This window comes from Diplotaxodon limnothrissa, linkage group LG18 (assembly GCF_057381915.1).
Source record: "Diplotaxodon limnothrissa isolate DT_005_m linkage group LG18, D_limnothrissa_male_GT1.1, whole genome shotgun sequence".
NCBI lineage: Eukaryota > Metazoa > Chordata > Actinopteri > Cichliformes > Cichlidae > Diplotaxodon > Diplotaxodon limnothrissa.
Window position 1 is genome coordinate 42,898,987 of NC_140613.1, and position 27,924 is coordinate 42,926,910.

The 27,924-nt window shown below is 42.8% G+C and overlaps 1 protein-coding gene across 2 annotated transcripts in view; it reads right to left on the bottom strand.

Annotated features, from left to right (window-relative positions):
- Positions 1–27,924, bottom strand: part of LOC146614228 (cadherin-6-like) — a 71,595-nt gene that overhangs the window by 14,892 nt on the left and 28,779 nt on the right. For both annotated transcript variants that reach the window (XM_085378879.1, XM_085378880.1), the window contains exons 3-9: positions 26,478–26,772; positions 26,284–26,403; positions 22,485–22,658; positions 21,470–21,657; positions 20,604–20,854; positions 6,111–6,247; positions 3,403–3,524 (exon numbers count right to left, since the gene is read on the bottom strand). In XM_085378879.1, the coding sequence (XP_085235005.1) occupies positions 3,403–3,524; positions 6,111–6,247; positions 20,604–20,854; positions 21,470–21,657; positions 22,485–22,658; positions 26,284–26,403; positions 26,478–26,772 (1,287 nt within the window). The remainder of the gene's footprint in view (positions 1–3,402; positions 3,525–6,110; positions 6,248–20,603; positions 20,855–21,469; positions 21,658–22,484; positions 22,659–26,283; positions 26,404–26,477; positions 26,773–27,924) is intronic.

A 27,924-nucleotide genomic window follows, 5' to 3' on the forward strand; every position in this document is an offset into this window, starting at 1 on the left:
TGTCTTAAACTTCCAGATATACAATGTTCTAGCAGGGCAGATAGATCATTTGTTTCTATAAATGATTCTAAGCTTGTAGCTGTTACAAGCTTAGAATCATATGGTCTTATAATGTGGGATAAAAATGCTGTGCATGTAATAATAATTCTGTCAAATAACCTTTAACGTGTGGGTGAACTGCCTGCTCTTTAAACTAAGTGCTATTGTATCATTGGCTTGTATGGACCAAACAAAACAAGACCAAGATATACAAATGTATTTTTAAAAATTCCCCTCTCCACCCTGCGGGCGGTCTCTCCTTCAAGCTCGGGTCCTCTACCAGAGGCCTGGGAGCTTGAGGGTCCTGCGCAGTATCTTAGCTGTTCCCAGGACTGCGCTCTTCTGGACAGAGATCTCCGATGTTATTCCCGGGATCTGCTGGAGCCACTCGCCTAGCTTGGGAGTCACCGCACCTAGTGCTCCGATTACCACGGGGACCACCGTTACCTTCACCCTCCACATCCTCTCGAGCTCTTCTCTGAGCCCTTGGTATTTCTCCAGCTTCTCGTGTTCCTTCTTCCTGATATTGCTGTCATTCGGAACCGCTACATCGATCACTACGGCCGTCTTCTTCTGTTTTGTGGGTTAAAATGGGTTAAAATGACCTCCCAGCCCATTGTTCCTTAGTGGTGCTGGTTTCAGTCATTATACAAATGTCCTGTTTATAAGGTTGGAACCCCAGTGCTCAGTTTCTCAGCTGCAGAAATGTGCACACGCCTTACATGCACTTTTAAGCTATCACACTTTAATCACTAATACATTTGATACACACACTGTGTGATAAATCATGTTGAGTGTAGTAGTACAGTTACATCTAGTGCTGCATAAAACATTCAATTTCATTGTTTTTGTTGAGAAAACATACTAAGTCTATACTAAATGCTAAAGTTAGTGTGGTGGTTGGGGACACCAGTGCTTCCAAACAAGTTATTACTTATAATTATCCATGTTTACTGATCAAACCCAGTTAAATGTTGCTGTCATAATAAAAGCTGACTTCATGCAATCACAGTGCTCTTCTGTTTTATGCTAAAAGGGGATTATGTGCTCAGTCTAGCCTTTCTGGAACTTTTCATGTCCTGCAATTTACTCATAAAAGCCCATCACTACACATAAGTACAGTGCCACCTGCTCTGGGCAGACTAGCACAACCTCTGAGAGGTTTGGGAGGCCGGTCCACACTGAGCTAGTGTCATACAACATGCCTGTTATGAGGATCATGTCTGTGTGTTGCACTCATGGTTATGTGTTTATCAGCAGCCTACAGGACCGACTCCAGAATTTGCCATTTTTCATAAACAGCTGATAAATCTGGACAGTGTAAACACTCATCACATTTCTGTTACCATCCAAGGGCACGCTAAGGATCCGCTGCCTCACTTTAACTGGCAGCATGAACTGGGCCTAAATAATTATTTTCTATCACTTGCAGCTGAGACATCTGATATCGCTGAACATTGCTGACCGACACATCATTCTGATTATGAGGCAGACTGTAAACAAGCCCACCGTCTGATCTCAGTCGTACTGAGAGGTCAACATGAAAATGACTGTCTGTGAAATGTTCATCATTTAAACAGAAAACATGCGAAACATGTGAAAGGAAGTGTGTCTGTGATTTTTCCACCCAGTCAGTTATTAAAACCTGTCACGATCTGAATGTGTATTTTTCTGCCACTTGCTTTCAGAGTAGAAACTTTAGTGACTTAAATTTTATTCCACAACCAGCATTTATTTTTTGTGCTCACATTCAAGGACCTTTGAAGAAGCTTACTCGATATCTACAAGCACACAGTGTGCATGCAGTGATTGTTACGAGGACTGACAAATGAAAACTGCTTAAATGTTACGCCCCAATCAATCCCTTCAACACAAGCCGAATATCAGCCCTACAATAGGACATAACTATGGAGCCAGAGCCTATTTTAGTGCTTGTACCTGATTGTTGTGTTTATTTCAAATCTAATACATGTTTCCTTTCAGTGCAGCCCTGCTGGGTCACCTGAGGTAACAACTAGCAGCTTTTCTACATCTCCTCTGCCGTCAGGTTAATCAGAGAATGTCTCTGAAAATGACCTGCGTTTAAAGCAGGTTGTAATGAAATAGCTGACTTGTTGTCATTGTCTGCTCTTCTCTTGTGCGTTTGCTTCCTGGTCTGTTGTTAACAATGAAAACAGTGTGAAATAGTCAGATGGCTGAGTGAAAAGACACCAGCAGAGGTTAAATCAAAAGACCCATCCTCTGTGTGCACACAGGGGCATCTTTGCTGCTGTGATCATCACACTGACAACAATCACTCAAGCTCCACTACTAGCAGCTAACATGAGCCAAGACAGCGCCCCATCTCGGTCTTTGTTCAAATACAACCACAGACTGTGTACAAAAGACTGAGGCAAAGATGAGTCCCAAAGATGAAGAAGTGACTGACGCTTCTGTTCTGGAGAGCAGGGGGAAAACCACCCTTCGATTTATGGCTTTAGTGAAGACTTCCTGATGAAACCAGTCACTCAGTCACCGTCAGGGACCCTGTGCCTACCCGCTCGGCTCAGTATGGCTACATGTGTTTGTTTTGCTTTTGTTCCTGCTCTCTCCCTCCCTCTCTTTCCCTCCTCCCTCTGCCTGGGCAGAGCTCACCCGTGGGCTCCTGCCCTTGGCCCACGCACCTGGTCGCAATCACACACCTGTGGCTCATCACCCGACAGTGTTCCAGTCCCTTTATAAGATGGCAGCTCTGTGTTTCTCATCGCTGGACCGTTGCCGACTCTCGTCAGTGTAAACCCAGCTCAGTTTACTCCTGTGTTTTCCCAGAGATCTTCCCTTCGTGTTTCTGTGAACAGATTCCCTGGACCGACCCCTGTGTTACCTGAGCGATTGAGTGTGTGAGGTTTGGAGTGAGCTATCGTGTTTTCTGTGGAGTATGAGGAGGAGCGTGAGGCGTGGAGCATGGACGGAGTGTGTGTGGACTTCCAGCGTCTTTCCCCCCGTTCATGTGTGGATCCCCGGAGCCCGTCATTCCCCCACTTTGTAAATAGATCACCTGGTGTTGCTGTGAATAAAGATTCTTGTGTTCTCAATTCAGAGCCTGTGCATGAGTCCGTTCAGTCCCGTTGTGACAGTCACTAGTCTCAGGTTTGTAGCCGTTCTTTGTTTCACAGTCAGATTACAACACACTAACCAATGGGTGCCATCATTATAGCAACATCTGTTTTATATAAAAATTAGGCAGAGCTGTAAGGTGTCATTTTGGATGCTCAGTCACTAGTCTTTATACAGCTCTGGGACCGCTCTGCTCTAATCAGGCTTTGAAGTCAGTAAGATGCCACCAGAGCACACAGTGAGCTAACACATGAAGTATGTGAGTACCTGGCCAGCCTTGGTTTTCTCACAGACAAAGGTTTCGTACACAGTGGCAAACATGGGAGCATTGTCATTGATGTCCAGCACACGGATGTAGACACTGACGCTGCTGCTCTGACGGGGATTATCTGGAGGCACAGAAAGCACAAAAACATCTGTCACTTTGGGGTTTTGCAACTTTTCCAGTACCTTCACAACCGTCTGTATGTAACAGCTTCACCAAGCTTATATTCAAAGTAAACTTTATTGTCATCTCTGCTGTATCCAGTGCAGCATATAGAGAGAAGGTGAAAATTTGATCAAAACTAAAGAAAAACATGAAGAGGATTTTAAAACTCCTCCCATGATCAGAAGTAATGAGACTCTGTAAGACATCATCTATAACAGACACTGAATGGGGCAGGTGGGCGATATTTCTATACTTGTGTCTTCAGAGAGAATACACTTAAAACAATCTCACAGTTGGGACTGCAGTCACTAAGAACACCACTGGTATGTTTTCAGTTTTATTTTTTTTGTCATATGCAAGTTAGCACAGGGTCAACATTGCAATGAAATGTGTTTGACGAGCAGCAGTCACTCTGCAGCATGATACAGTAGGAGAAAATATAATAAAATATAATAAAATAAAATAATAGAACCACCTCCACCTGGTGGTTCTATTATTTTATTAGCTGAGGTGGTTCGGGCATCTGACAAGGATGCCCCCTGGGCGCCTCCTGGGTGAGGTGTTCCAGGCATGTCCCACCGGGAGGAGGCCCCGGGGCAGACCCAGGACACGCTGGAGAGATTATATCTCTCCAGCGTGTCCTGGGAACGCCTTGGTATTCCCCCGGATAAGCTGGAGGAGGTGGCTGGGGAGAGGGAGGTCTGGGCCTCTTTGCTTAGGCTGCTGCCCCCGCGACCCGGCCCCGGACCAAGCGGATGAAGATGGATGGATGGATGGATGGAAAATAATAGAAAAATAGTAAGGAGCAAAATATTAGAGACGTGGTAAAAGAGAAAAGATGACTAAATATATATGTATCTATAAATATAAATATATGTACACTAGTGATTAAATAAGAAAATCTTGAAAAGAAATATGACGGGAGGGCAGATGGGACATTGCACAGGAATGAGCAGCAGAAAATCACAGTATTGCACTTTTTAAATATAAATATCAATGACAATAAAGTGGAGTGACCAGTGCAGATTAAACAGAGTACTTGTGAAGCTGCAGGTAGCTTCTGAGTGCTGTGTTGTGTGTGTTTAAGTGTTGTGCTTGAGGTGTCGTACGGTGGTAAAAACAAAACTGTTTTTCTTGTTCAAAGTCTTGTAGTCCGAGCAGACAGGCTCCTGTAACGTCTGCCAGATGGTAACAAGGAGAACAGCTGATGTGCTGGGTGGCTGTGGTCCTTGATGATGCTGTGTGCTTTACGAAGGCTATGTTATAATGTCTTATAATATGTAGCTTGCCATCGCCAGTGTGTGAATGTGTGTGTTAATGGGTGAATGACTGAATGTAGTGTGAAGCGCTTTGGGGTCCTTAGGGACTAGAAAAGCGCTATACAAATGCAGGCCATTTTATAATAGTACCCGCAAGGTCCCCCTGTTCAAGATGTCACATATACAGGCATGGGAGCTGGTAAATGGACTGGTTCGGGCAAGGGCAACACATTTCTTTGAGTTCTAAAAAGGAGAAAGCTTTGGATACGAAAAGAGATTTTTAAAAATGGCCAGATTTGTGATCAGTGTTTTAAAAAATATTTAGGGGGAACCAATGAAAAAGCTACATTTTGACATTGAAGCCATCTTGAATAACAGAACAACCTTTAAATACTCACACCCTCACATCACTTCAATAAAGATAATCATGTGGCAACTGCTGATTAGACTAAATGATGTTGTCAATGTTTTTTCATAAAATGCAATCTGTCCAATTTGCAGATAGATTTAAGAAAACAGAGCTTGTATTAAACTTGCCATTGAACATCTAAATGATTCAGAGAAGGTTTAGGAATAAGTGTTGTGTTGCTCTTCTACTAATGCCACAGGATAGAGGGACCAACGGACGGTCCCATGTACCATAAATCTGCAATGAGAACCTCCTTCCCTCAGCCACAATGCTGAAGACAGGTCATGGATGGGTCTTCCAGCATGACAACGGCTCAAAATATAGAACCAAGACAAATGAGTGGCTAACATTAAGGTTATGGGGGGGCCTGGCCAGTCTCCAAACCTCAATCTTATGGAAAATGCTAAGCAGCGGCCAAGCAACATAAAGTATTAAGAGAGTGTCTGTAAAGTGGAGTGAGCCAAACCCCCTCCTGACATGTGTGCAGGCCAACTACATAAAATATCTTACCGCTGGGCTTTTCAGCAGCGCTTTCTCCACCAGGTACTAAGTCATACTTTGTTTGGGCATCGAATATTTATTTCACCCAATGACACGCAATTCATCTTTCAGTGTTTTGTAATGTGTAATATGTTTGTTCTAGATATTATCTCTCTCCATTAAAATGAGAGCAACATGTTCATTTATTTGTAAATGTGCAAACTTTGTGGTTTAACTTCCAATCAGCCCATTCAGTGTGCTATACTCCGGGGTCTGATTCTTGTTGTTGAACCCCTCCATGGCAGACTGTGCTCTACTGCCTCTCCTCTAACAGTTTTACTCTTTATCAATATATCACATGAGCAGTGCAGACAGTCCCAGACCCTGCTGGACTTACTCAGCTCTGTGGCAACAACTGAAATATTATGCCATGCAGTCGTCTCTCTGTCCAGGCTTTTGAGCAGGAACACAGATCCATTCATCGGATAGACGTTGAAGAGGTGGCCCCTGTCAGTGCGGCGGTCGATGGAGTAACTAACAAGTGAGACAGAGAGAAGGTGAGAAAACGTTAAGTTGAGTCAGGTGGTGGGATGACCTATAGCCTCGTCCTCTCTGTGCCGCCCTGTCAAGAAGCCAGCGCAGCAGGGAGCATAATGGATCAATCTCTGACGGAGGGAACCAGGTAAAAAGTGTCACACTGTGGAGATGTGCTAAAATTCAAAATCTTAAAGCAACTAAAGGTATTTTGCTCCCACAGCAGTGTTAATATGCTGCTGTACCAGTAGCCCGAGCGTGCTGTTTATACGCTGTATTACTTACAAATGTTTCTCCGGCAGTCTCTGAACTTCTGACGATGAATAACAAATACTGGTTGCCATCGAAACAGGAACTCAAGGAAATTCAAATTTCAAATTCAAATTTTATTTGTCACGTACACAGTCATACACAGTACGATATGTAGTGAAATGCTTGGACAACTGCTCGTGACCTAAAGAAAACAAAAAAGGAAAAGGCTATGAATAAGATAGGAAATAAATATGAAAAATTAAAAAGGGTAAATTTAACTAGGAAGGAATAAAATATAAATTAAGGTTAAAAATGAAATAACTGTACAACACAAATTAGAATGAAGGGTAAATTTAACTGGGAAGAATAAGATAAAGATAAATATATAAATTAAAGTTGAAAATAAAATAACTGTACAACAAAATACACAATATAGAACTATATAAGAATGTATGAAGAAATATAAATATAAATAAATATATACACAATAACAGCAGCTGTACAAGTATTAACCGGAAATGAAGAATATAGTGACCAGTGTTGTGCAAAACCAAAGTCCAGAAAGTCCAGTGTGTGTGTAAGAACTGTATGTGTGGGTCAGTACTGTGTGGTGGTGTGATTGAGAGACCGTATCGCCTGCGGGAACCCCCCCGACCGGTGGTTAACTACCTCAGTGGCCTCGCTCCCTTGATGGGCGAGTCTTCCCTCTAGTCCCCGGACTCTGCTTCCCACACTGAAGGTGTGTCAGTGGGGTTAAGTCTTTTATCCACTGCCTGACTATATCCTCAGCTGAAGTCACCAGCAGCCCACTTCCACTGTACACTGTGTCACTGGAGCACTGCTTTCCGCTCATCAGTCTCCTGACGATTTGCTAAAAATATTTCAAGGCTATCTAAAATTCTTGTTCCACAGTCTGACTGAACTCTTCCCACACCTGGGTTTTTGTTTCGGGTACCGCCCAAGTCGGGTTCCACTTGACCTGTAGGTACCTATCAGCTGCCTCCGAAGTCCCACAAGCTAATCCAGCCCAATGACTCCTCCTTCAGCTTGACAGCTCTCTTCACCTCTGTTGTCCTGTGATGTCTGGCTTGGGGATTACCACCATGACAGGCACAGTCCCCATTCAGAGTCCGGAGCCTCCCTCAGGTGCTGTCAAAGGCCTGCCAGACTTTCCCAGCACACCCTCACTTTATGTTTGCGTGTGCCGGGTCTGTCCAGAATCTTCCCCCTTCCCCTGATCCAACTCACCACCAAGTGGTGATCAGTTGACAGCTCAGGCACTCTCTTTACTCAGCTGTCCATAATTCATGGCCCCAGATCTGATGATACGATTATAAATTTGATCATTGATCTGTATTCTCGTACATGCTGTCGCTTTGTACACACTGTGGTTTGCCCACTCTTGTCTGTCGCCTCTCACTGTGGGCAACTTCATACTGGAACAGAGTCTGGTTCCAGAGACAAGCCATGTGTTGAGGTGTGTCCGACTATATCTAGCCATTATCTCTCGAACTCAGACACTACCCAGCATTGATAGATGGGAATCGGGCAGCACTGGCTGCCACCCAAACCCTATAGATCAGTGGTTCTTAACCTGGGTTCGATCGAACCCTAGGGGTTCGGTGAGTCGGTCTCAGGGGTTCGGCAGAGCCTCCACTGCGGAGGTCGCAGAGGTCCAGCCACGCCCGAATTATCTTGTAAATTTGTGATGACACGCCCCCTTCTGGCCATCACTGGCTGCAGACGATCATGCTACACTGCTTGGCCAATCAGGCCTGCGGGGAATGTAGCGCGCGCAGTAGTCAACATGTGAATGTCGTGGTAGTACTTCGCGTGATTTTTTTTTTAACATTTTAATCCATACTAACTATGTCGGGCAAAAAAAGAAAGTGGTTGGACGAATATGTACAGTATGGATTTACATGTATCACGGAACGTGATGGGAGTGAGCGTCCTATCTGCATGATTTGCAACGCCAAGTTGAGCAACTCTAGTCTCGCACCGGCAAAACTAAAGGAACACTTCTTGAAGCTGCATGGAGACGGGGAATACAAGAACACAACACTTGCTGAATTCAAGGTGAAGAGAGCCAGATTCGATGAAAGGCCCACTCTGCCTGCTCTTGGATTTGTACCCGTTAACAAACCGATCCTCACAGCATCGTACGAAGTTGCTTACCTGATCGCAAAGCAGGGCAAGCCACACACCATTGGTGAAACACTCGTGAAACCAGCCGCGTTAAAGATGGCAAATCTGATACTCGGAACAGCGGCCGAAGGTAAATTATCACAAATTCCTCTTTCAAATGACACCGTCAGCGACAGAATAGAAGACATGAGTAAAGACATCTTGGCTCAAGTAGTCGCCGATCTGATTTCAAGCCCGGCAAAATTCAGCCTTCAGCTCGATGAGAGCACAGACGTTGCTAATCTAAGCCAGCTTACTGTTTTTGTGCGCTATGTGAAAGATGACGTGATAAAAGAAGATTTTTTATTTTGTAAGCCTCTTACAACAACAACTAAGGCAGCCGATGTGAAGAAGCTTGTGGATGACTTCTTCGGAGACAACAATCTTTCATGGGACATGGTTTCTGCAGTTTGTACAGACGGAGCTCCCGTCATGCTGGGAAGAAACTCTGGTTTTGGTGCGCTAGTAAAAGCCGATGCACCACACATCATTGTGACTCATTGTATTTTGCACAGGCATGCATTGGCAACAAAAACCTTGCCTCCAAAAATGGCAGAAGTATTAAAAACTGTGGTGGAATGTGTGAACTATGTGCGAAATAGTGCTCTGAGGCACCGCATCTTCAGTGAGCTGTGTAAAGAAATGGGCTCTGAATTCGAGGTACTTCTGTACCATTCTAATGTTCGGTGGTTGTCCCGGGGACAGGTGCTGAATCGTGTTTTTGCCATGCGTGTGGAATTAGCCCTGTTTTTGCAAGAGCACCAACACTGTCATGCAGATTGCTTCAAAAATCCTGAGTTCATTCTCATTTTAGCGTACATGGCTGATATATTCGCAGCTCTCAATCATCTCAATCAGCAGATGCAGGGTGGTGGAGTCAATATCATAGAAGCGGAAGAACACCTGAAGGCTTTTCAAAAAAAGCTAACGTTATGGAAACGACGAACAGAGAACAACAACTTTGCAAACTTCCCCCTTCTGGACAACTGTGTAAGTAAGGTCGAAGATGTGTCTGGAATCGGAGATGTTTCTGTATCCACAGAACTGAAGCAAACAATTGCAACGCACCTATATGAGCTTGCAAAGTCTCTCGACAGATATTTTCCTACAAGAGTCATATCCAGCATGGGTGAGACAGCCGTTCACGTTTGCTGTTGAGACAGCAGATGTCAATGATGAATACCTTGACGAAATCATTGAAATTCAGCAGAGCCAGGTTCAACAGCAACTCTTCAGAACAACAACACTCTCAACGTTTTGGTGTCGACAAATGGACGAGTATCCAATTATTGCTAAGAAAGCCCTGGATTTTTTTTATACCATTTGTTACAACATATCTTTGCGAGCAATCCTTTTCGACGATGCTGGACATAAAAACGAAGAAAAGGAACAGACTTTTCTGTGAAAATGACATGAGACTGGCACTTGCCAAGGTGAAGCCACGCATATCTGAACTGGTCTCTCAAAGGCAACAGCAGAAGTCACACTGATTTGCAGGTATGTAATTTGTTGTAAGTTCATGCATTGTGTTGGTTTTGTTCTTTGAACAAGGTGATGTTCATGTACGGCTCATTTTGTGCACCAGTAAAAAAACATATCTATGTCTTGAATTTGAAAAAAAAAAAAAAAATTCACTAAAGAGGGGTTCGGTGAATGCGCATATGAAACTGGTGGGGTTCGGTACCTCCAACAAGGTTAAGAACCACTGCTATAGATAAAATAAGACCAAGGGACCAGTGTACCCTACCCTGGGATAGGGTTACCCCACCCTGGAGGAGGAAGCTGGAGAGGGACAATGTCTGGTATATGAAAGGGAGGAATGGGATCTCTAAATTCACTCGCTGGGCCCACTTCCTCATTTGAGGTTTGACAGCATTTTAGTAGGTAAAGGTGAAGCTTGGACATGAATTGAGCTGCAGTTTGGGGAAGGCCTTGAAGGGGACTGGCGACAGCTCCCAGGCCTGGAAGATCCTCATGCACTAAATAGAAATGAAGAAGTTAAAGAATTGAGAACAAGGAGGGAGGGAGGGGCACGTAAACAAGAATGATCAGCTTGCAGAACTGGAGGAACCTATATAGATGACAACAGGAAGGAGCGTGTTTGGAGGCGTGGTCCTGCTCCTGAAATTCTGATACATAATCTCCAAAACAAATAAATCAGGCTCTTCAGAAGCACATATCACATGCTGGAGACCAGCTTATGGACTTTGTATAGTCTGTACGACTGTTTTGCCAGGAATACATAAAGGTATTACAGAAAGTTTATATTTAGAAATGTAATTGATTGAATTTGACTTTGCTTAGATAGCAGGTGCTTGCATAGATGCAGTAGTTTAGCCGCACTTCACACAGCCGGAACATGGTTTACTTCTTCATCTTAAAGTAATAAATTGTTATCATTTGTAGGTAGTACTTCACCTGTCTTCTAGTGTCGAAATAACTTGGACTGGATTTTCTGTTCTAGCCGATCGACAGAGACTGCTGCCTGCTCCACTCTCTGCAGTTCAGGGGTCGGCAACCCTGGGCACACGCGCCACAGCTGGCACGCGAAGGGTTAACTGATGGCACGGCCATAGCTGGCCATTGGGCATACTGGGATGGTGAATTGGCCAGATGCTGGCAGATGTGTAAAAATAACTCAGTTATTTAGAGCTTCCACAGAGGCAGCAGGTGGATGAGAGAAAGGGGAGGCAGGAGGAGGAGAGCCCCGAGGCGGCCGCCAGTCCGAGTATCAGGTGAACTGAACTTCAGGTAAGAAGTTATGACCTGCAGTCTCTCTGGGTCAGATATAAACCACGTTCAGGTGGAGTTTATTTTCGTTGTGCTGACTTTTTACCGTCAGTTACAATAACTCGTGCTGCGTGCTAGCTAGCATGACGGAGTTTCTATACAGCTGGGTGGTGCTATGATGTTACTGATGGTGAACATTATTTTATTCATAAGGTTAGTTAGTAGAGTTGCCAAATGTTCCGTAAAAAATGGAATCGTCTCGTATTCAGAGAAAATATTACGCGTTTCGTTTTGAGCTGAAAAAGACACAAAGCTGGAGTTATTCTGTCGTAACGCTGCACAGCTGCCTCTTCTCTCTCCCTCTCTCTCCTGTTTCTACTTCAATCATGAAACTGATCAGTGATCAGCCGATCGGCTTTTCTCTCGTTTATTTATCGCCCACTTTGTGCCAGAAAGAGGAAACCAGCAGATGTCGCGCTAAACAACAGCAGCACGTTTAAGCTTGATCAGCTGTTGTTAGAATTTATTTAATATTAATTTCTAGTATCAGCTGATGTTTGCTGGAGCCACAGCTGTAAAGCTGCTGGTCATGATGTTGGTTTGGATATGTGGTGAGAGGGAAACATGAAGATGAAACCAGGAGATGTCCTTACTGAACCATCAGAGCTGAACAGGTGATGGAGAAACAGGTTTACCTTTTAGGTGACAGGAATGAGTTGAAGTTATGAACTGTTTCTGAGAGACAAATAACACCAGGATCCTTTTCTAAGTAGCTGACAGCTGGTAACTGTGCAGGGGCGGGTCTAGTTCTGCCAGGGGGGCAGGTAGGGCATTAACAGGGAGAGGGGGGCACAAAGAAATACTTTTCTTTCTTAGTCTCATTTAAAATGCTTTTAATAAATAATTATCTGAATCTTACAACCAAAGTTTTTCTCTGATGTAAAATGTATAGAAATCATACATATACCAACAAGACTGTACATCACTGTCACAACAGCGTCTGTTTTCATTCAAAGGCTTTATGGCTTTAATACCTGGGGGGCCGGTCTCTCGTCAAAATGCCCGGGCTGTTTTTTTGTCCCAGTCCAGCCCTGGGCACGACACGCAGTGAGTTAATCTGAGAAGGTGCATTAAAAAATAAATGGCCGGGCCAGCGGTGCACATCGCACATTAGCTCGCATAGACACATTAGTTGTGCCTCTTCTTAATGACAGTATCTTAGCTAACAACCCCAACTACCAGATTCAACTTGTAATTGGCTAAAAATAACTTCGCCTACCGGTGAGAGGGACGTTGCTAGCTGGCAGGAACTGTCCGCTCAGCGCAGCATCAGCACTACGGAAATGCACGGATACATCCATAGATCGAGACAGAATTTACACTCTGTGGGGTCAAAGTTTGCAGAACTACAGACGCAGCTGGAATCCACTGCTGTGCGTGTGTTCATGGAGCTGCATGTTCACCTGCTAGACGTCACTACCTGACAGGTTTAACTGTCTTCAGAACATTGCAGAGGCCTTACTGACAGTGTTTGGCTCTACATGTCTGTGTGAGCAGACTTTCTCTCACATGAGTCCTCAGGTCTGAATGCTGGACACTGGGAGACCTGTGTGTCTGAGTGGGAGACCAGAGATCACATTAACATGTGTGTCTCTGTATTAACAAACATGCCATATTGGCCCAGTTTATTTTTCTTATCATTGTTGTGAGGAGACTGTCATGATATGAGTGAACAGTTGTTGTTTAAGGTGCAGTTCATGTGGAAGCCACCGGAGGGTGGTGTGGAGATAATAAAAAAGTGATGGCTAAAACCTAAGACGGTGTCATGTCTGCTCCCTGAAGCAATATCGTAACAGAGACCATAAATAGCATTTGGATTTTCTGTTGTTCAGTTCATTTGCTGTTATGGATAAAAAGTCTTTTTTTGTTTCCAAACAGCTGATAACTATTCGCTGACAGCTGCCAACATCTGTGAACAAATATAATTCTATAAAGTTGTTCTATATAGGCAAGGCAAGGCAAGGCAAGTTTATTTGTATAGCACAATTCAACAACAAGGTGATTCAAAGTGCTTTACAGAGACATTAGAAACAAGAACAAATAAAAAGCATGATTTAAAATTGATTAAAACAAGCAAATAAACTAACTAACTAATTAACAAACAAACAAACAAACAACAGTATATAAAATCAAAACAGATAAAATCAGAACAGTAGATAAAATCAGTAGTTAAATGTAAGTTTTGAAATTTAAGCTTAAAGTGTGGATTTGGTGCTTTATTCAAATGCAGCTGAGAACAGGTGAGTCTTCAACCTGGATTTAAATAAACTGAGTGTTTCAGCTGATCTGAGGCTTTCTGGGAGTTTGTTCCAGATATAAGGAGCATAAAAGCTGAATGCAGCTTCTCCGTGTCTGGTTCTGACTCTGGGAACTGATAAAAAACCGGATCCAGATGACCTGAGGGATCTGGATGGTTCATACTGGGTCAGGAGGTCACTGATGTATTTTGGTCCTAAACCATTCAGAGCTTTATAGACCAGCATCAGAACTTTAAAGTCTATCCTCTGACGGACAGGCAGCCAGTGTAAGGACCTCAGAGCTGGACTGATGTGGTCCACTTTTTTGGTCTTAGTGAGGACTCGAGCAGCAGAGTTCTGAATGAACTGTAGTTGTCTGACTGATTTTTTTAGGTAGACCTGTAAAGATGCTGTTACAGTAATCAAGCCTACTAAAGATGAATGCATGGACTAGTTTTTCCAGGTCCTGTTGAGACATCAGATCTTTTATCCTTGATATATTCTTGAGGTGATAGTAAGCTGACTTTGTTATTGTCTTAATGTGTTTTTCTAAGTTTAGGTCTGCATCCATCACTACACCCAAATTTCTCGCCTGGTTTGTGGTTTTTAGGTGTATAGATTGAAGTTCTCTGGTGACCTGTAATCGTTTTTCTTTGGCTCCAAAGACTATTACCTCAGTTTTGTTTTTGTTTAGCTGGAGAAAATTGTGGCACAACCAGTCATTGATTTCCTCAATGCATTTACCAAGAGCCTGTACAGGGCCTCGGTCTCCTGGTGACATTGTGATATATATTTGTGTGTCATCTGCATAGCTGTGATAGTTTATTTTGTTGTTGTTTATAATCTGTGCCAGTGGGAGCATGTAAATGTTAAACAGAAGGGGTCCCAAGATGGAACCTTGGGGAACTCCACATGTGATACTTGTCTGCTCAGATGTGAAGTTACCTATTGATACAAAGTATTTCCTGTTTTCTACGTATGTTTTGAACCAGTTTAGTACAGTTCCTGAAAGACCTGCCCAGTTCTCCAGTCGTTTGAGTAATATGTTGTGGTCAACTGTATCAAATGCTGCACTGAGATCCAGTAAAACTAGGACTGACATTTTTCCACTGTCTGTATTCAGACATATGTCATTGAACACTTTGGTCAGAGCGGTTTCAGTGCTGTGGTTCTGTCTAAAACCTGACTGGAAGGCATCGTAGCAATTATTCTGTTTTAAGAAGTAACTGAGCTGTTGAGAAACTGCTTTTTCAATGATCTTACTTAAAAACGGGAGATTTGAGATCGGCCTGTAGTTTTTCATTTGTGTCTTGTCAAGATTGTCCTTTTTCAGTATAGGTTTGATTACAGCAGTTTTTAGTGATTCTGGAAACACACCTGATAATAAAGAAAAGTTGACGATCTGTAACAGGTCTGACTCTAAAGTCTTTGAGACCTTTTTGAAAAAACTTGTTGGCAGGACATCTAAACAGCAGGAGGAGGAGTTCAGTTGACCTAAGATGTCCTCCAGGTCTTTGCTGTTAATAGGTTGAAACTGTTTCATGGTGTTTAAACAGTTTTTTGGTGGACACAGTACATATCCTGGATCTGCTGTTGATGTACCAACTGCTTGTCTAATCTTTTGGATTTTGTCTGTGAAGAATTTGGCAAAGTCATTGCAGGCCATGGTTGAATGAAGTTCAGCTGCCACTGACACAGGAGGGTTTGTTAGCCTGTCAACTGTAGAAAATAAGACCCGAGCATTATGGCTGTTTTTAGTGATGATGTCAGAGAAGTAGGACCTCCTTGCATTCCTCAGTTGTAAATTATAATTGTGAAGTTTCTCTTTATAAATGTCATAATGAACCTGGAGGTTTGTTTTTCTCCATCTGCGCTCAGCTTTCCTACACTCTCTTTTTTCATTTTTCACCAGTGTGGAGTTTCTCCATGGAGACTTTTTCCTTCCAGAGATAACCTTCACCTTAATGGGAGCAATAGTGTCCATTACATTTAACATGTTAGCATTGAAGCTATTGACGAGCTCATTGACTGACCCTCTGGACAGGTCAGGTGTTAATGGGAAGACCTGGTTAAAAATTGCACTACTGTGTTCAGTTATACACCGTTTTGTGATCACTGTTGTTGATATATTTGTGTGGGCTGAGATTTTACTTTCAAAGAAAACACAGTAATGATCAGACAGGCCCACATCAGACACAGTAACCTTTGAAATGCTCAGGCCTTTGGAGATCAGTAGGTCAAGAGTGTGTCCTCTATTATGTGTGGCCTCTGTTACATGCTGAGTCAGCCCAAAGTTGCCCAGAGTGTTACTCAGGTCTTTAGTCCCTTTGTCCTGAGGGTTGTCCACATGAATGTTAAAATCCCCAACAATAATTACACAGTCGAAATCAACACAGATCACAGACAGCAGTTCACTGAGGTCATTAAAAAAGTCTGTGCAGTATTTGGGAGGCCTGTAAACATTAAGAAACACAACTTTGGATGGGGCCTTCAGCTGTAAAGCCACATATTCAAAAGACTGAAAACTTCCAGGAGATAGCTGCTTACATTGAAATGATTCATTAAATAAGACAGCAACCCCTCCTCCTCTCCTGCTCACCCTGACCTCACTGATAAAACTGTAGTTAGGAGGGGTCGTCTCGATGAGAACAGCTCCACTGTTACTTTGGTCCAACCAAGTTTCAGTTAAAAACATAAAATCAAGGCTGTGCTCAGTGATTAAATCATTAATTAAAAATGTTTTCCCAGCTAAAGATCTAACGTTTAATAAAGCCAACTTAAGTGTTTTAGAGGTATTACTTGTCCCCTCGTGTTTGGGAGCAGTCTGTGGCACACAAGGTATGTTTACTATGTTTAAAGATCTTTTAGAGTGCAGCTCTCTGTGTTTTGACCAGGCCACATGTCTCCTGTCACCTAAAAGTACAGAAATTTTAAAACCTTCTAGTAAACAGGGTCCCAGCTTCTCCTGGGAAAAGTCATCACTGCCATAATCCTCACAGCCCGGACCCTTCACACATCACACATCAGACTGCGGAGACAGGGCATGAAGAGGAACTAAGGGGGGCGAGGCTGGGCAATGTGACTTCGATTGCTCTGTTGAGGGTGGGGCTCGATGGCGAACCTTTGGCCGCTCTGGTGGGGGGTTTATGGGGGACAAAAAGGGATTGGGACGGGGGGTAGATCTGAGCCCAGCATTGACCCGCTCCATCATCTCCTCAGTGAATTTCAGGTGTGGGGAGGAGGGAGAAAGGGAGGGGAGGAGGGTGATGGCCTGTCAGGGGTTTGGGGGACTGGGGAAGGTCGTGGTCCCTTGTCCTGGTCGTTGGTGTTGTTGAGAGAGTTGGAGGCAAATAGGGACCCCTCTTCTTGCCTTAGATGTCTCTCCTTTCTGAGGCTCTTCCTCAGATGCCATGGATGTCTCTCCTTTCTGAGGCTCTTCCCGGGTGGGGGCAAATGGAGCTCCTCCTCAAGGTTTCTGCTGGGCTTTGTCTGTTCTTGGAGTACTGTTTGTTCCTCTTTATGAGATAACTCCTCGTTTATCTCAGCCTTGGCTCCAAGCACAGATGGATGACGTATGGAATAAAACAAGTTGGAGGTGAACAGTTTCACCCCTGACTTGTTAAAATTAAATCCATTTGCTTTGAACAGATGCCTGCATTCCCAAAAAATATTAAAGTTGTCGATAAAGTGCACTGAGTGGTCAGCACATGCTGATATAAGCCATTTATTCAGTGTAAACAACCTGCTGAATCTCTCGTCTCCTCCTCTGACCGGCGGTACAGGTCCACTGATGAATACAGCTGCATTCAGAGAGTTTACAGTATTTAATAATCCAGTAAAGTCCCGTTTCAGAACCTCCGACTGTTGTTTGGACACATCGTTTGACCCTGTATGCAGGACAATGTTTGTCACAGTTGGATATTCATCTGCAATTTGAAGAATTACCGCACATCCTTTGTACATCCTTTACAGCAGAGTCACCCACAATCAGAGTTTCAGGCCTAGCCTTTAGCTTTCCCTGTGGCCTTTCACTTTTCAACAGATTTTCAGACCTTATTTCGCTGCTTTTAGATGGATGGTTGTCCGATATAGATCCAGGGTCCTTTGATAGTGGAGCAAATCTGTTCTGCAGTTTCACATTCAGTTGTTTTGGAGGTTTGTTGTTAACCTTCCTATTCACGGTTGTCCAGTCCTGTTTCCTCCCGTATACAGGGGTAGAAGAATCAGAATCAGATCAGAAACTTTATTGTCATTGTCATGAGAACAACGAAATTAAGAATGATCCCCGATCATTGCATCATCCCTAGCAATATCAAAATATAAATAAAACAATAAAATTCAATAAATAAAATAGATAGAATACTTAAAATACTAATAAGATATAACAGTAAAACATTCACATACATTCCCACACACATGCTTCAGACCGTGCATAGATTAACACAAGAGTGGCGTGATGGACATTTTTTTTGTAGTATTCAGATGTGTTATTGCAGTTGGATAACAGCTGTGTTTGAGTCTATTAGTCCTTGCTCTGATTGCCCTGTACCGTCTGCCTGAGGGCAACAGTTCGAACAGGGAGTGGCCAGGATGTGAGGTGTCTTTTATGATGTTTTGGGCCTTTTTAAAACAGTGGGCGTTGTGTAGAACTTCCAGTGTGGGGAGAGGGCAGCCAGTGATCTTTTGGGCGGTGTTAATGATCCCTTGGAGTGCTTTCCTCTGAGCCCCTGTGCAGCTAGTGTACCAGATGCATATGCAGTAAGTTAGAACACTCTCAATGGTGGCTCTGTAGAAGGACACCAGCAGTCTCTGTGTGATGTTATTCCTCCTGAGAATTCTCAGGAAGTACAGTCTCTGTTGGGCCTTTTTCAGCAGCTCGGAGGTGTTCACACTCCAGGAAAGGTTCTCCTCTCTTTTTTTTTTTTTTTTCAGAATCAGAAGAGCTTCTCTGTCTCGTAGGAAGTGAAGGCCAGTCGGTTTCAGAGATTTCAGCTCGCTGTGCCCTGCCTGTGATACGTCCTCCCCCTTCCAGGAGACATGATTTATGTCTTGGTTTTGCACCAAGACAGTCTAAGGGGGGATTATCACTTGAGGATTTATAATAGTGCACAGAGTCTACTTTCTTGGTCATGTTATCTGTGCTCCTTAGCTGTGTACTAGCTTGCTCATCGCCATTGTTTTGAATCAAAGGCAAGGTTGTTTCATTTCCACACAGTCCATTTACCTCCACGTTTACTTCTAAGCGATGAATTTTTGTCTCCAGTACTGCAATCTTCTGCAGGAGGCTGTGGTAGTCATCTGTGGAGAGGGAAGGCATCTTGTTGCTAGTTAGCCTAGCGGTTAGCACCTTTCTAGGCTATTGAGGCTGCTCGGTGCCCAGACGCTGTAATCAGGCTTCAGCTGTGTCTAGGCCACAGACACACGGAGCGCTGAGGACAAGGTAACCATAAAATGTTGCTGTTTCTGTTAAGAACACTCTAGTCCTAATGATCTACAAGTGTCCAGAAGTTATCGCAGGTAAGCTCACACGGAAAAAAGGGAAAAAATCAGCATAAAAATCAATAAAAATCAATATAAGAAGCAAAGCATTCAAGAGCAAAGAGATGAAGCGTGTGTGTAACTGTTAACATAGAGCGTTATTCAATTTATTGCTAATGCAATCAGTAGTTGCATTAGTAAATTTTACATGCACTCGTCATCAGAAAGGTTGCCGACCCCTGCTGTAGGGCGAAGGACACACACACCCACACACATGTTTGAAAACATCCTGACACAAAGTTTGACATCTTGCTTTGGATGGTTAAGACTGCCAGGAGGATTGTTGGTGCCCCTCTCTCGTCTCTGGAGATCTACAAACAGGGCTGCATACGCAGAGCTACCTCCATCATCAGAGACTCCCACCACCCCTCTCATGGCCTGTTCTCCCTCCTGCTGTCTGGCAAGAGGTACAAGAGCACCCCTCCCCACCCACTCAGCTATTCACACAGCTATACACACACTATTTGATCTAATGATCCTCTTCTATGAAAGGACTGCTGCCACCTGAATGAGTGTGACTGCTTAGACCTGAGCTCGTTTTAGAATTTAGATTACGAATCGATGTTATTTATCCTTATTATTACTGCGATTTATCATTGACTTTTAAAAAAAATTGTATTGGTTACTGTAGAGGCTGGTGAGAAACAGTATTTCGTTTCAGTCAGAGTATTTTTTGAAATAACATACGAAATGACAATAAACCTTTCGATTGATTGATTTGATTATCTTTGTGAGAAATGTTCATGCATTTTCAAGCTTCTTTCCCTTAAATTTAATCATCACAGCAGGTTTCAAACTCTTATCCAAAACCTGAACTTTATGCTAATTTTACCATAAATGCAACTTGCATTGGGTCTGGGGAGGCTGTAGCTCAAGAGGTAGAGCAGGTCATCTGCTGATTGGAAGGTTGGTGGTTCAATTCCTGACTCTTCCAGTCTGCATGCCAAATATCCTTGATACTAACCCCAAGGTTCTCTCGAATGTTGTGGAATATACACTTTTCCTCTCGTGGTTCCGACATCTCTGCCTGAGCTTTGCAATCATAGATATCATATATGATTTCTGTCTAAATACGAGAACAAAAGTACTAAGGCTCTGACGTTAAGAAGCATCTTTGTCTATAACACAAAACATAATGGTAGCGTGTGGTAAACTCAGCGACTCATGAACTTAAAACATTAAAGCCCACAAGAAAAAAACGACTGAGCAGAAGTTGTAGTCTGTATAAACACAAGCTGGAGTTTAGCTCTCGAGACCAGTGAGACTTTACAATCTGAAATTCAAAACTGCCATTATATAATTTCCTTTTTTTAGTTGGTGTGGTTGGAGTAGAAAAAGACATTTAGCCTTACTTGACAATGCTGCGAGCTCTGTCGGGGTCCATGGCGCTGACTGAGCCCACCACTGTGCCCACCGCAACATCTTCTTTCACCTCATACAGGTAGCTGGCTTTTTTAAACACAGGCGGCTCATCCACATCATCCACGGCCAACCGAACCGTAGCCACGTCTTTTGGGCCTGAGGACACGAAGCGAACATATTCCTGGGTGTTCTGGACCTGGATCTCGATCGTGTATGATGGTTTCTTCTCATAATCCAAAGGCTGCAAAGGCAAAGAGAGAACGACTGCTTTCAGTAAAGATGTCTGTGGAAACATAAAGCCAGCCTGAACAATGGCAATCATCAATGTCCACTGAGGCCAACAAATGCATGTAGACAGATAAATGAGACAACAGCTTGAAAGATACATACATACATACATATAGTGTATACAAGTGTGGCATGGTCATGTAAAGTATCTGTAACAGCAGCTGGTGCTGTCAGGTTGCTGTGGTGATAGTGGGTCAGAGGTTTGTCACTAAAACAGTTTGTATCAATGTTGACACACACTCTCTGTGAGGACACATTTCTACAACACGGCATGGCTTTGTATTTTTAACAGCATATGTAAAACAGACTTAGTTAGCAGGATCCTTAGGAGCTGAAAGTGTGAGCTCTGATCAATTCATTTCAAGCCAACCAGTGATGTGAGAAAAATATCAATACAAAATAAGAAGCCAGTATTATCTGAAGGTGGCCAAAGCTATGGATAGTTTGACTCATGCTTTTTCAGTACACAGCGACTCAAGAACGTTTTCTTTTGGTCTCTATTATAACATCATTTGACCCCCAACGCTTCAAGTCCCGTTTTTAATGTTTACTGGTTAGTTGCTCTCACCTTTCTGACAGTGACGAGTCCTTCTTGTGTTTCTTTGTCAGTGGAAATGTCAAACATTTCCATCCCGTCACCGCTGATGATGGTGAAGTCCATCTCAGTGTTCTTTCCAATGTCTTTATCAGTGGCCTGAATTCTCCCAACGACAGAGCCGGACGTGGACGATTCAGGAACTCTGAACTGGTATATACCTGGAAACAGTCAGCTCCGTCACATCGGTGGGACTCACTCTGGTGACGGAGGTGTCTGGGGTTTTCTAGTTTTTGTTTTAACTCCCAATTATATTCAATTTGTCAATTGATATGAATGTTTTTGGACAGAATTATGGCTGCAGAATAATTCTCTCAATTGTGCAGGACAAAAACATGTCACAGGGGGCGATAGAGTACCAAACCCTGGGGAAGAATTAAGATCTGATAAAGGGATTCACGGGATTCTTAAAAGGCTTTAAACAAGATACAGACAGCTGACAACATTAAAGAAAAACCTGAATGCATGCTAAAGCATATAGTTAGGGCTGGACCAGGTGACCCTGAATCCGCCCTTAGTTACGCTGCACTAGGTGTAGGCTGCTGGGGATTCCCAAGATGCACTGGGTGTTTCTTCTTCAATCAACTTTTTCACTCACTATGTGTTCATACACCACTCTGCATTTAATTATTAGTTATTATTAATATCTGGATCTCTCCACAGCGTGTCTTTGTCCATCCTCACCCCAACCAATGATGGCCCCTCCCTGATTCTGGCTCTGCTGGAGGTTTCTTCCTGTTTAAAGGACGTTTATTTCGATCCCGCTGTCACCAAAGTGCTTGCTCAAAGGATGTCATATGATTGTTGGGGTTTTCTCTCTTTTCTTTGTATTGTTTCCTTGTATTATTTTCCTTTCCCTTACAATATAAACAGCCTTGAGAAAGCTGTTGTTGCTGATTAGAAATAAAACTGAACTGAGTATAATTAATAGCTGTGTGTGTTTCATCACTCGTATACACACTGTGCTTCGTCTGTGCTGCTGTCTTACTCTGAGTGAAGTGGGGAGGGTTGTCGTTGACGTCAGTGAGAGTGATTTTAACCACAGTGCTCCCAGTGAGGCCTCCTCTCTGTCCACCCATGTCCTTGGCTTCGATCACCACCTGGTAGTGCTCCCTCTGCTCACGGTCCATGTCACCAGGACCCAGGGCTGTCCGGATCACACCTGAACAAAAAACAAAACTGTAATCTAAATTCATGTTCAGTCATTTTGTTTTTCATCATCGTGCTGACGTGTTGCTGGTGTGAATTAATATGCACGTCTTCAGATGTAATATGGCTTTATTTTCATTCCTGTTTTGGGTGGAGGAGAAACAAACCAACCATCTGTGGCACAACAATTTTCCTTTGGTCATGAGCTGAGTTTTTAGGATATTTGGGTTTTTTTTGATTGATTTTCTATTATAGTTCTATGTTCCCTGTTCTATGGGTCTTTAGGCACATGTTTGAGCTCCACAAGCATTGTCCCTGTTAAGTGGTCTTGATTTCAGTGTTTATTTCCTGTTTTATTTTGACACTTCCTTGCCCTGTGTGCATTATGTTCAGTTTTGCTTCTTCTGTCTTGTTACTCCTGATTTGTCCCTGCTGTGTTCACAGTTGTGTCCACTTCACTCTCCTGTGTATTTATTGTCTCAGTCTTCCCGTGTGCATTGTGTGTTCTGTGGTCACGTGCTAGAGCCTAGTCTATGAGTTAACAGTTTTGAGTCTCACCTAAGCTATTTTGTCTTATGCATTTTGATTCCTTAAGTTCAGTAATAAAGTTATATTTAAGTTTATGCTTGTGTGTTTGGGTCTCACCCTGTCTGCCACACTGCGAAACCTGACACCTTTTTTTAAGTCAATAGACAATTAGTTAGAGCTGAAATCAATCATATTACAGGACTTATTATCTGACAAGTTCTCTAAACCCAGCTTTAAATCTTTTAAGCTGACATCTGGATTTACAGAAACATCAGTGTACACGGGTCAAAACAGGAAGTTGTTTACTGGAGATCTACAAAGTTTAAGATTAATGTCACCAGTTCTATATGTGGGAAAAAGTGAGACATTTAGCCTCAATTCTTTGTAATGACCAGCAGGGGACTCCTGTGGCTGCATCCACATGTGCATTAGGGTACGCTTGACTGTGGGACCATATCGGTGTATTCCTCGGTTTTATAGTCATATCCATCACATTTTTTATGTTTGCCTACAGAAAGCTAAAATGGGGACCCATAAAATGGTCAGCTTCAAGACTTTAAACTGGCACTAAGGTGATGTGATAGTGACAAAGTTCACCTTTAATCTGTGGCACTTTGAAACACGATCTTTTGATTTTTCGTCAGGTTTTTGGCTCTCAGTGTTGTACTAGTACAGTGTCAGAGATTTACAGTTAACAAACAGTCAGGTGAGTAAACAACACTGAGACACTTGAGATTGATAACGTGCGGCACGGGTGAATCTCAGACAGAGAGACACCCCGAACTGCAGTATTCGTCAGTACAGTGAGTGTGTTTGATGGTTAAAGTTAAAGCTGTGAACACTACCTTATTAGACTAATACTGAAATGAGTCTTCCTCTTTGGTTAAAGTCTCTTACCTGAATATGTCACACTGTAAGCTTGCTAGCATACTCATTATAGCTAAACTGGTACTGCAGTGTTCCAGTGCACATTTTCCATCTTTAAATGGAAACGATAAAATCATATATGTAACTGTCGTCTTTATCTGATGTGGGAGGCACAAAAACGTGCAAAGAGAAGTTGCACTGAGTTTTCAATGGTAGTTCTTTTTTTATTTTTACTGAAAAAAAAGATGTATTGTCTAAATTTATGATATGAAGCTGCAACAAACACGCTCATCATAAGCTCCCTGAGAACCTTTTGATTCACACTGTGAAGAACATCCTAGAAAGAGAAGAAAATAACGACCACATCCAGACTATGATTCCTGTACCATTCATTTAACAAAACACACGATGTGTTCATTTGGACTGTTTGTGTTATCTGCAGCTGTCCACGTTTGTGCCTACAGAAAGCAAAAGAATCACCTGAGCACTTTTTATTCCTGTTATTGAGTGTTAGCACATGTTTATATTATGATATGGAAAATAATGATGAGGAAACCAGAGAAGAAAATTGATCAGCTTAGATCAGGTTTAAATGTTATTTCACTCATTTATATCTGAACACTTTACAGAAATGATTTGTTATTGTGGTCTAAACAAGTAATGTAATATGTCATTGTTCCTAAAATCTAAGTCTGTCCATAAATATTGATCTGTGCACCTGTTGTGTGGGTTTTGATGCTCCAATAATTCTACTAAAATGATTCTGATGACTCTTCTGTAGACATGTTGCTCTTTAGTGACTTTTTCACATTTAGCACATTTTCATTCTCCACATTCTGTCACTTAAGACTGATTTTGAACCATTATGTTGAATTTATGAGGATATAAAGTATCAGTATTTGGACATGACCCGCACCCACCCACTCACTCATCTTAATTGTGATGGCAGCTCTTTTTACACAGCTCGTGTCCACAGCTAAGACGACATGTGGCATGTCTGTGTAAAGCTTGTATAATGTCAGAGCTCGTGAAGAAGGCCCAGAAGACAAATCCCCAAATGTTTTAATGGCCAGTCCACATCTGACAGTCGGGGCAAGTGTGACAGGACTCACATAGTCTATTTATATCTCTCTGAATCACAACAGTCACCTCACTGCACTTTACCTTTGAAAAGTAAAAACCCCGCAAATGTATCAGCTTTCTCACATTTATCAGTTCTTACTTACAGACAGGTGAAAGTTACTGATCCCATTATGAAATACACCACAAATGTCTCTAATTAAGAAGTTCTTTAGCTGCATGCTCACATAATAGTGTGCCTGTCACTGCAAATATTTCTTTCTGAGCCTTTTAAGAATTAGCAGGTCGATCCGATCTGCCTTTCCTCTCAGTAACATTGCACAATAGGTGTATATTTTATATCTTTGTATCAGACCAAACTTTACAGTGTCGTGCAAGAACCTCATTAAAATGTGCATGTAAGAGTGAAATCCTGTGAAATTAGTCCACGGCTTTGGTTACACACCGTCAGCAGTGTGACATTATGGGATGTGTCCCTCACGTGTCACAGGCATGAGATCAGTTTCATGTGCTACAATTAGCCTATTTAGTTTAGCATTAAAGACTATCTTAAAGGAACACACGGACATTTTATGAAAAGTCGTCCTGCTTCAATTCAAACTTCCTCCTACTTTCCATTTAAATGACCCATTTACGCACTTTTAGTTCTAATTTTGTACGAGTAGTCCACACCAATCTGGAGACGAGGGGAGCTACAGGAAGCCGATAATGATCCTTCCATGTCTGTGTAGGGCCTCAGTCATCCAGGTCATGTTAGTCCAGGGAGCAACTGGACTTCTTTAAGTTTCCAGTCTCATAGGTGAGGAATGTATCGTGAAACTAGGCTGATTGCTGGGTGTGCAGCCAATGTTAACCAATGTTAATGGGTTTCAAGCCTAAGGAGCGAGGCTGCAGGCTATGGCAGCAGCAGGTCCAGTGAATGGACCAGACAACAATTGCAGTGGATTGGTCAGCTCTATAAAAAGGTAAAGGCAGCAACGGCTTTTCCAGTTTGAGTCAATTCTTGAAATACAGTCATCATTCTGATTCATGACGAAGCAGCAAAAGGTTTTGAGAATCTGACTATATGATGTAATAATTTGTTCTCTAAAGACACGTTTTACAAAAAGTTATGCTTTTGTCACGACTGGTATCATCAAGTACTCGATGTCTGTCAAACATACCAGTGTTTGGCTCCACAGAGAAGTATGGGTGTCCTTGACTGATGCTGTAGACCAGTTTGGCACTGTTCCCATACATTGTGTCATCAGCATCTGTAGCTGTCACCTGGGTGACCGATGTACCTGAAAGAGTTGCATTACCACGACTGTTACTGAGAAAACAAAAAGCAGAAAAGTGCAGTGAGAGAGGTCCTTACCAATATCAGACCTCTCAGGAACACTGGCAGTGTACACCTCTTTGCTGAACTTTGGTTCGTTGTCATTGATGTCGTGGAGTTTGATGATGAACTCGGTCTCTGGCTCCAGTTTTTGACCCGTCCACTTGTTGACCACTGTGGCTTTGAGGACATAAAAGGCCTTCTCCTCTCGATCAAGGCGGCGCGTGGCGTGCAGATCGCCGTTATTCTCATCAATGACAAAGATGGTGCCAGCCCCCTCGCCAGAAAGAACGTACTTCACTGAGCCATCGCCATGGTCCTGGTCTGACTGGAGCTGCAGGTGGACATACCCAAGTGAAGAAGTCGTCAACTGATGGTTGAGTTATTTAACATACCAGACAGACACTAGCTGCTCATACAGTCAACTCTTTCCACTTCAGGACACTGAGGTGAGGTTGCATTCCCAATCTACAAAATAATGAAAATAATGAAAGCACATTTTATTTTGAGTGATTTTTTTCTTTATTAAGATCATTTAATACATTTAGTAACAGCTGAACAAAGGATCCTGTCTTCAGTGCTCTACCTATGCCCACAGGTAGAAAGCTTCTTACCTTAAGCAGGTAAAGTAAGCAGGGGTTGAGGTGGGATGTCAAGCTGTTTGCAGAGCCAGCATCACCTGTGAGCAGTTTAGAGTTTCTCACCCTATCAGAGAGTGAGAAAATAGCCCACACCATGTGACCAGCACTGAGACTGGAGAGATTGTAAGAGAGAGACATGGTATCTGAAGAAACCCTCAACTTAAATGAGACAGTTCTCCAAAAGCAAAGATGGTGGGAGATTCCTTGAGAAAAAGCTTTTTACAATCTTTTATTGCTTGCTTTTTTCGTAATATAAGCTTTTCAACATACTCTCTTTCATAATCCTGTCTCTAAAAACATTTCTGCAGATGAAGGAACAAGAAGATAGACAGGTCTGGTGGTAACAGTGACAGGTTTACAAAAGGCAAACAGAGCAAAAGCAGAAAGACCGAGCGTGAACTCCACACCGGGAAGCAAAACAAGAATCTTCTGAAGGCAGACAGTCAGCTGAAAATAAGAGTGTGTTGTGCCTGAAGGAGTACCTTTGCACTCTTACCCACAGCAATAACCCATCTCTCCTGTTTTTCCTCTCTCTCACTTGCCTCTCATCTTTATTTGTAGCTCTTGAGCTGAAGTGGCTCGCTGTCCACCTTTCATCCCCCCATTCCTGCTTTACTGCCTCAGGCCATGTGTTTGGGTGAAGCCTTTGATTAAGAGTATATGACTGTGGGAGTGTGTGTTAGAGAGAGGCAGCTGTGATCATATGTGGTGATATTTATGTGAGGTTTAACCACCTGCTAAATGATGGATTATGATTCTGTATGTGGTAATAAGTTACTTCTTAAAGCATTCACCCACCGCTGAATTTTCTTTAAGGTTCTCCAAGTCTTCTGACATTCACCTCG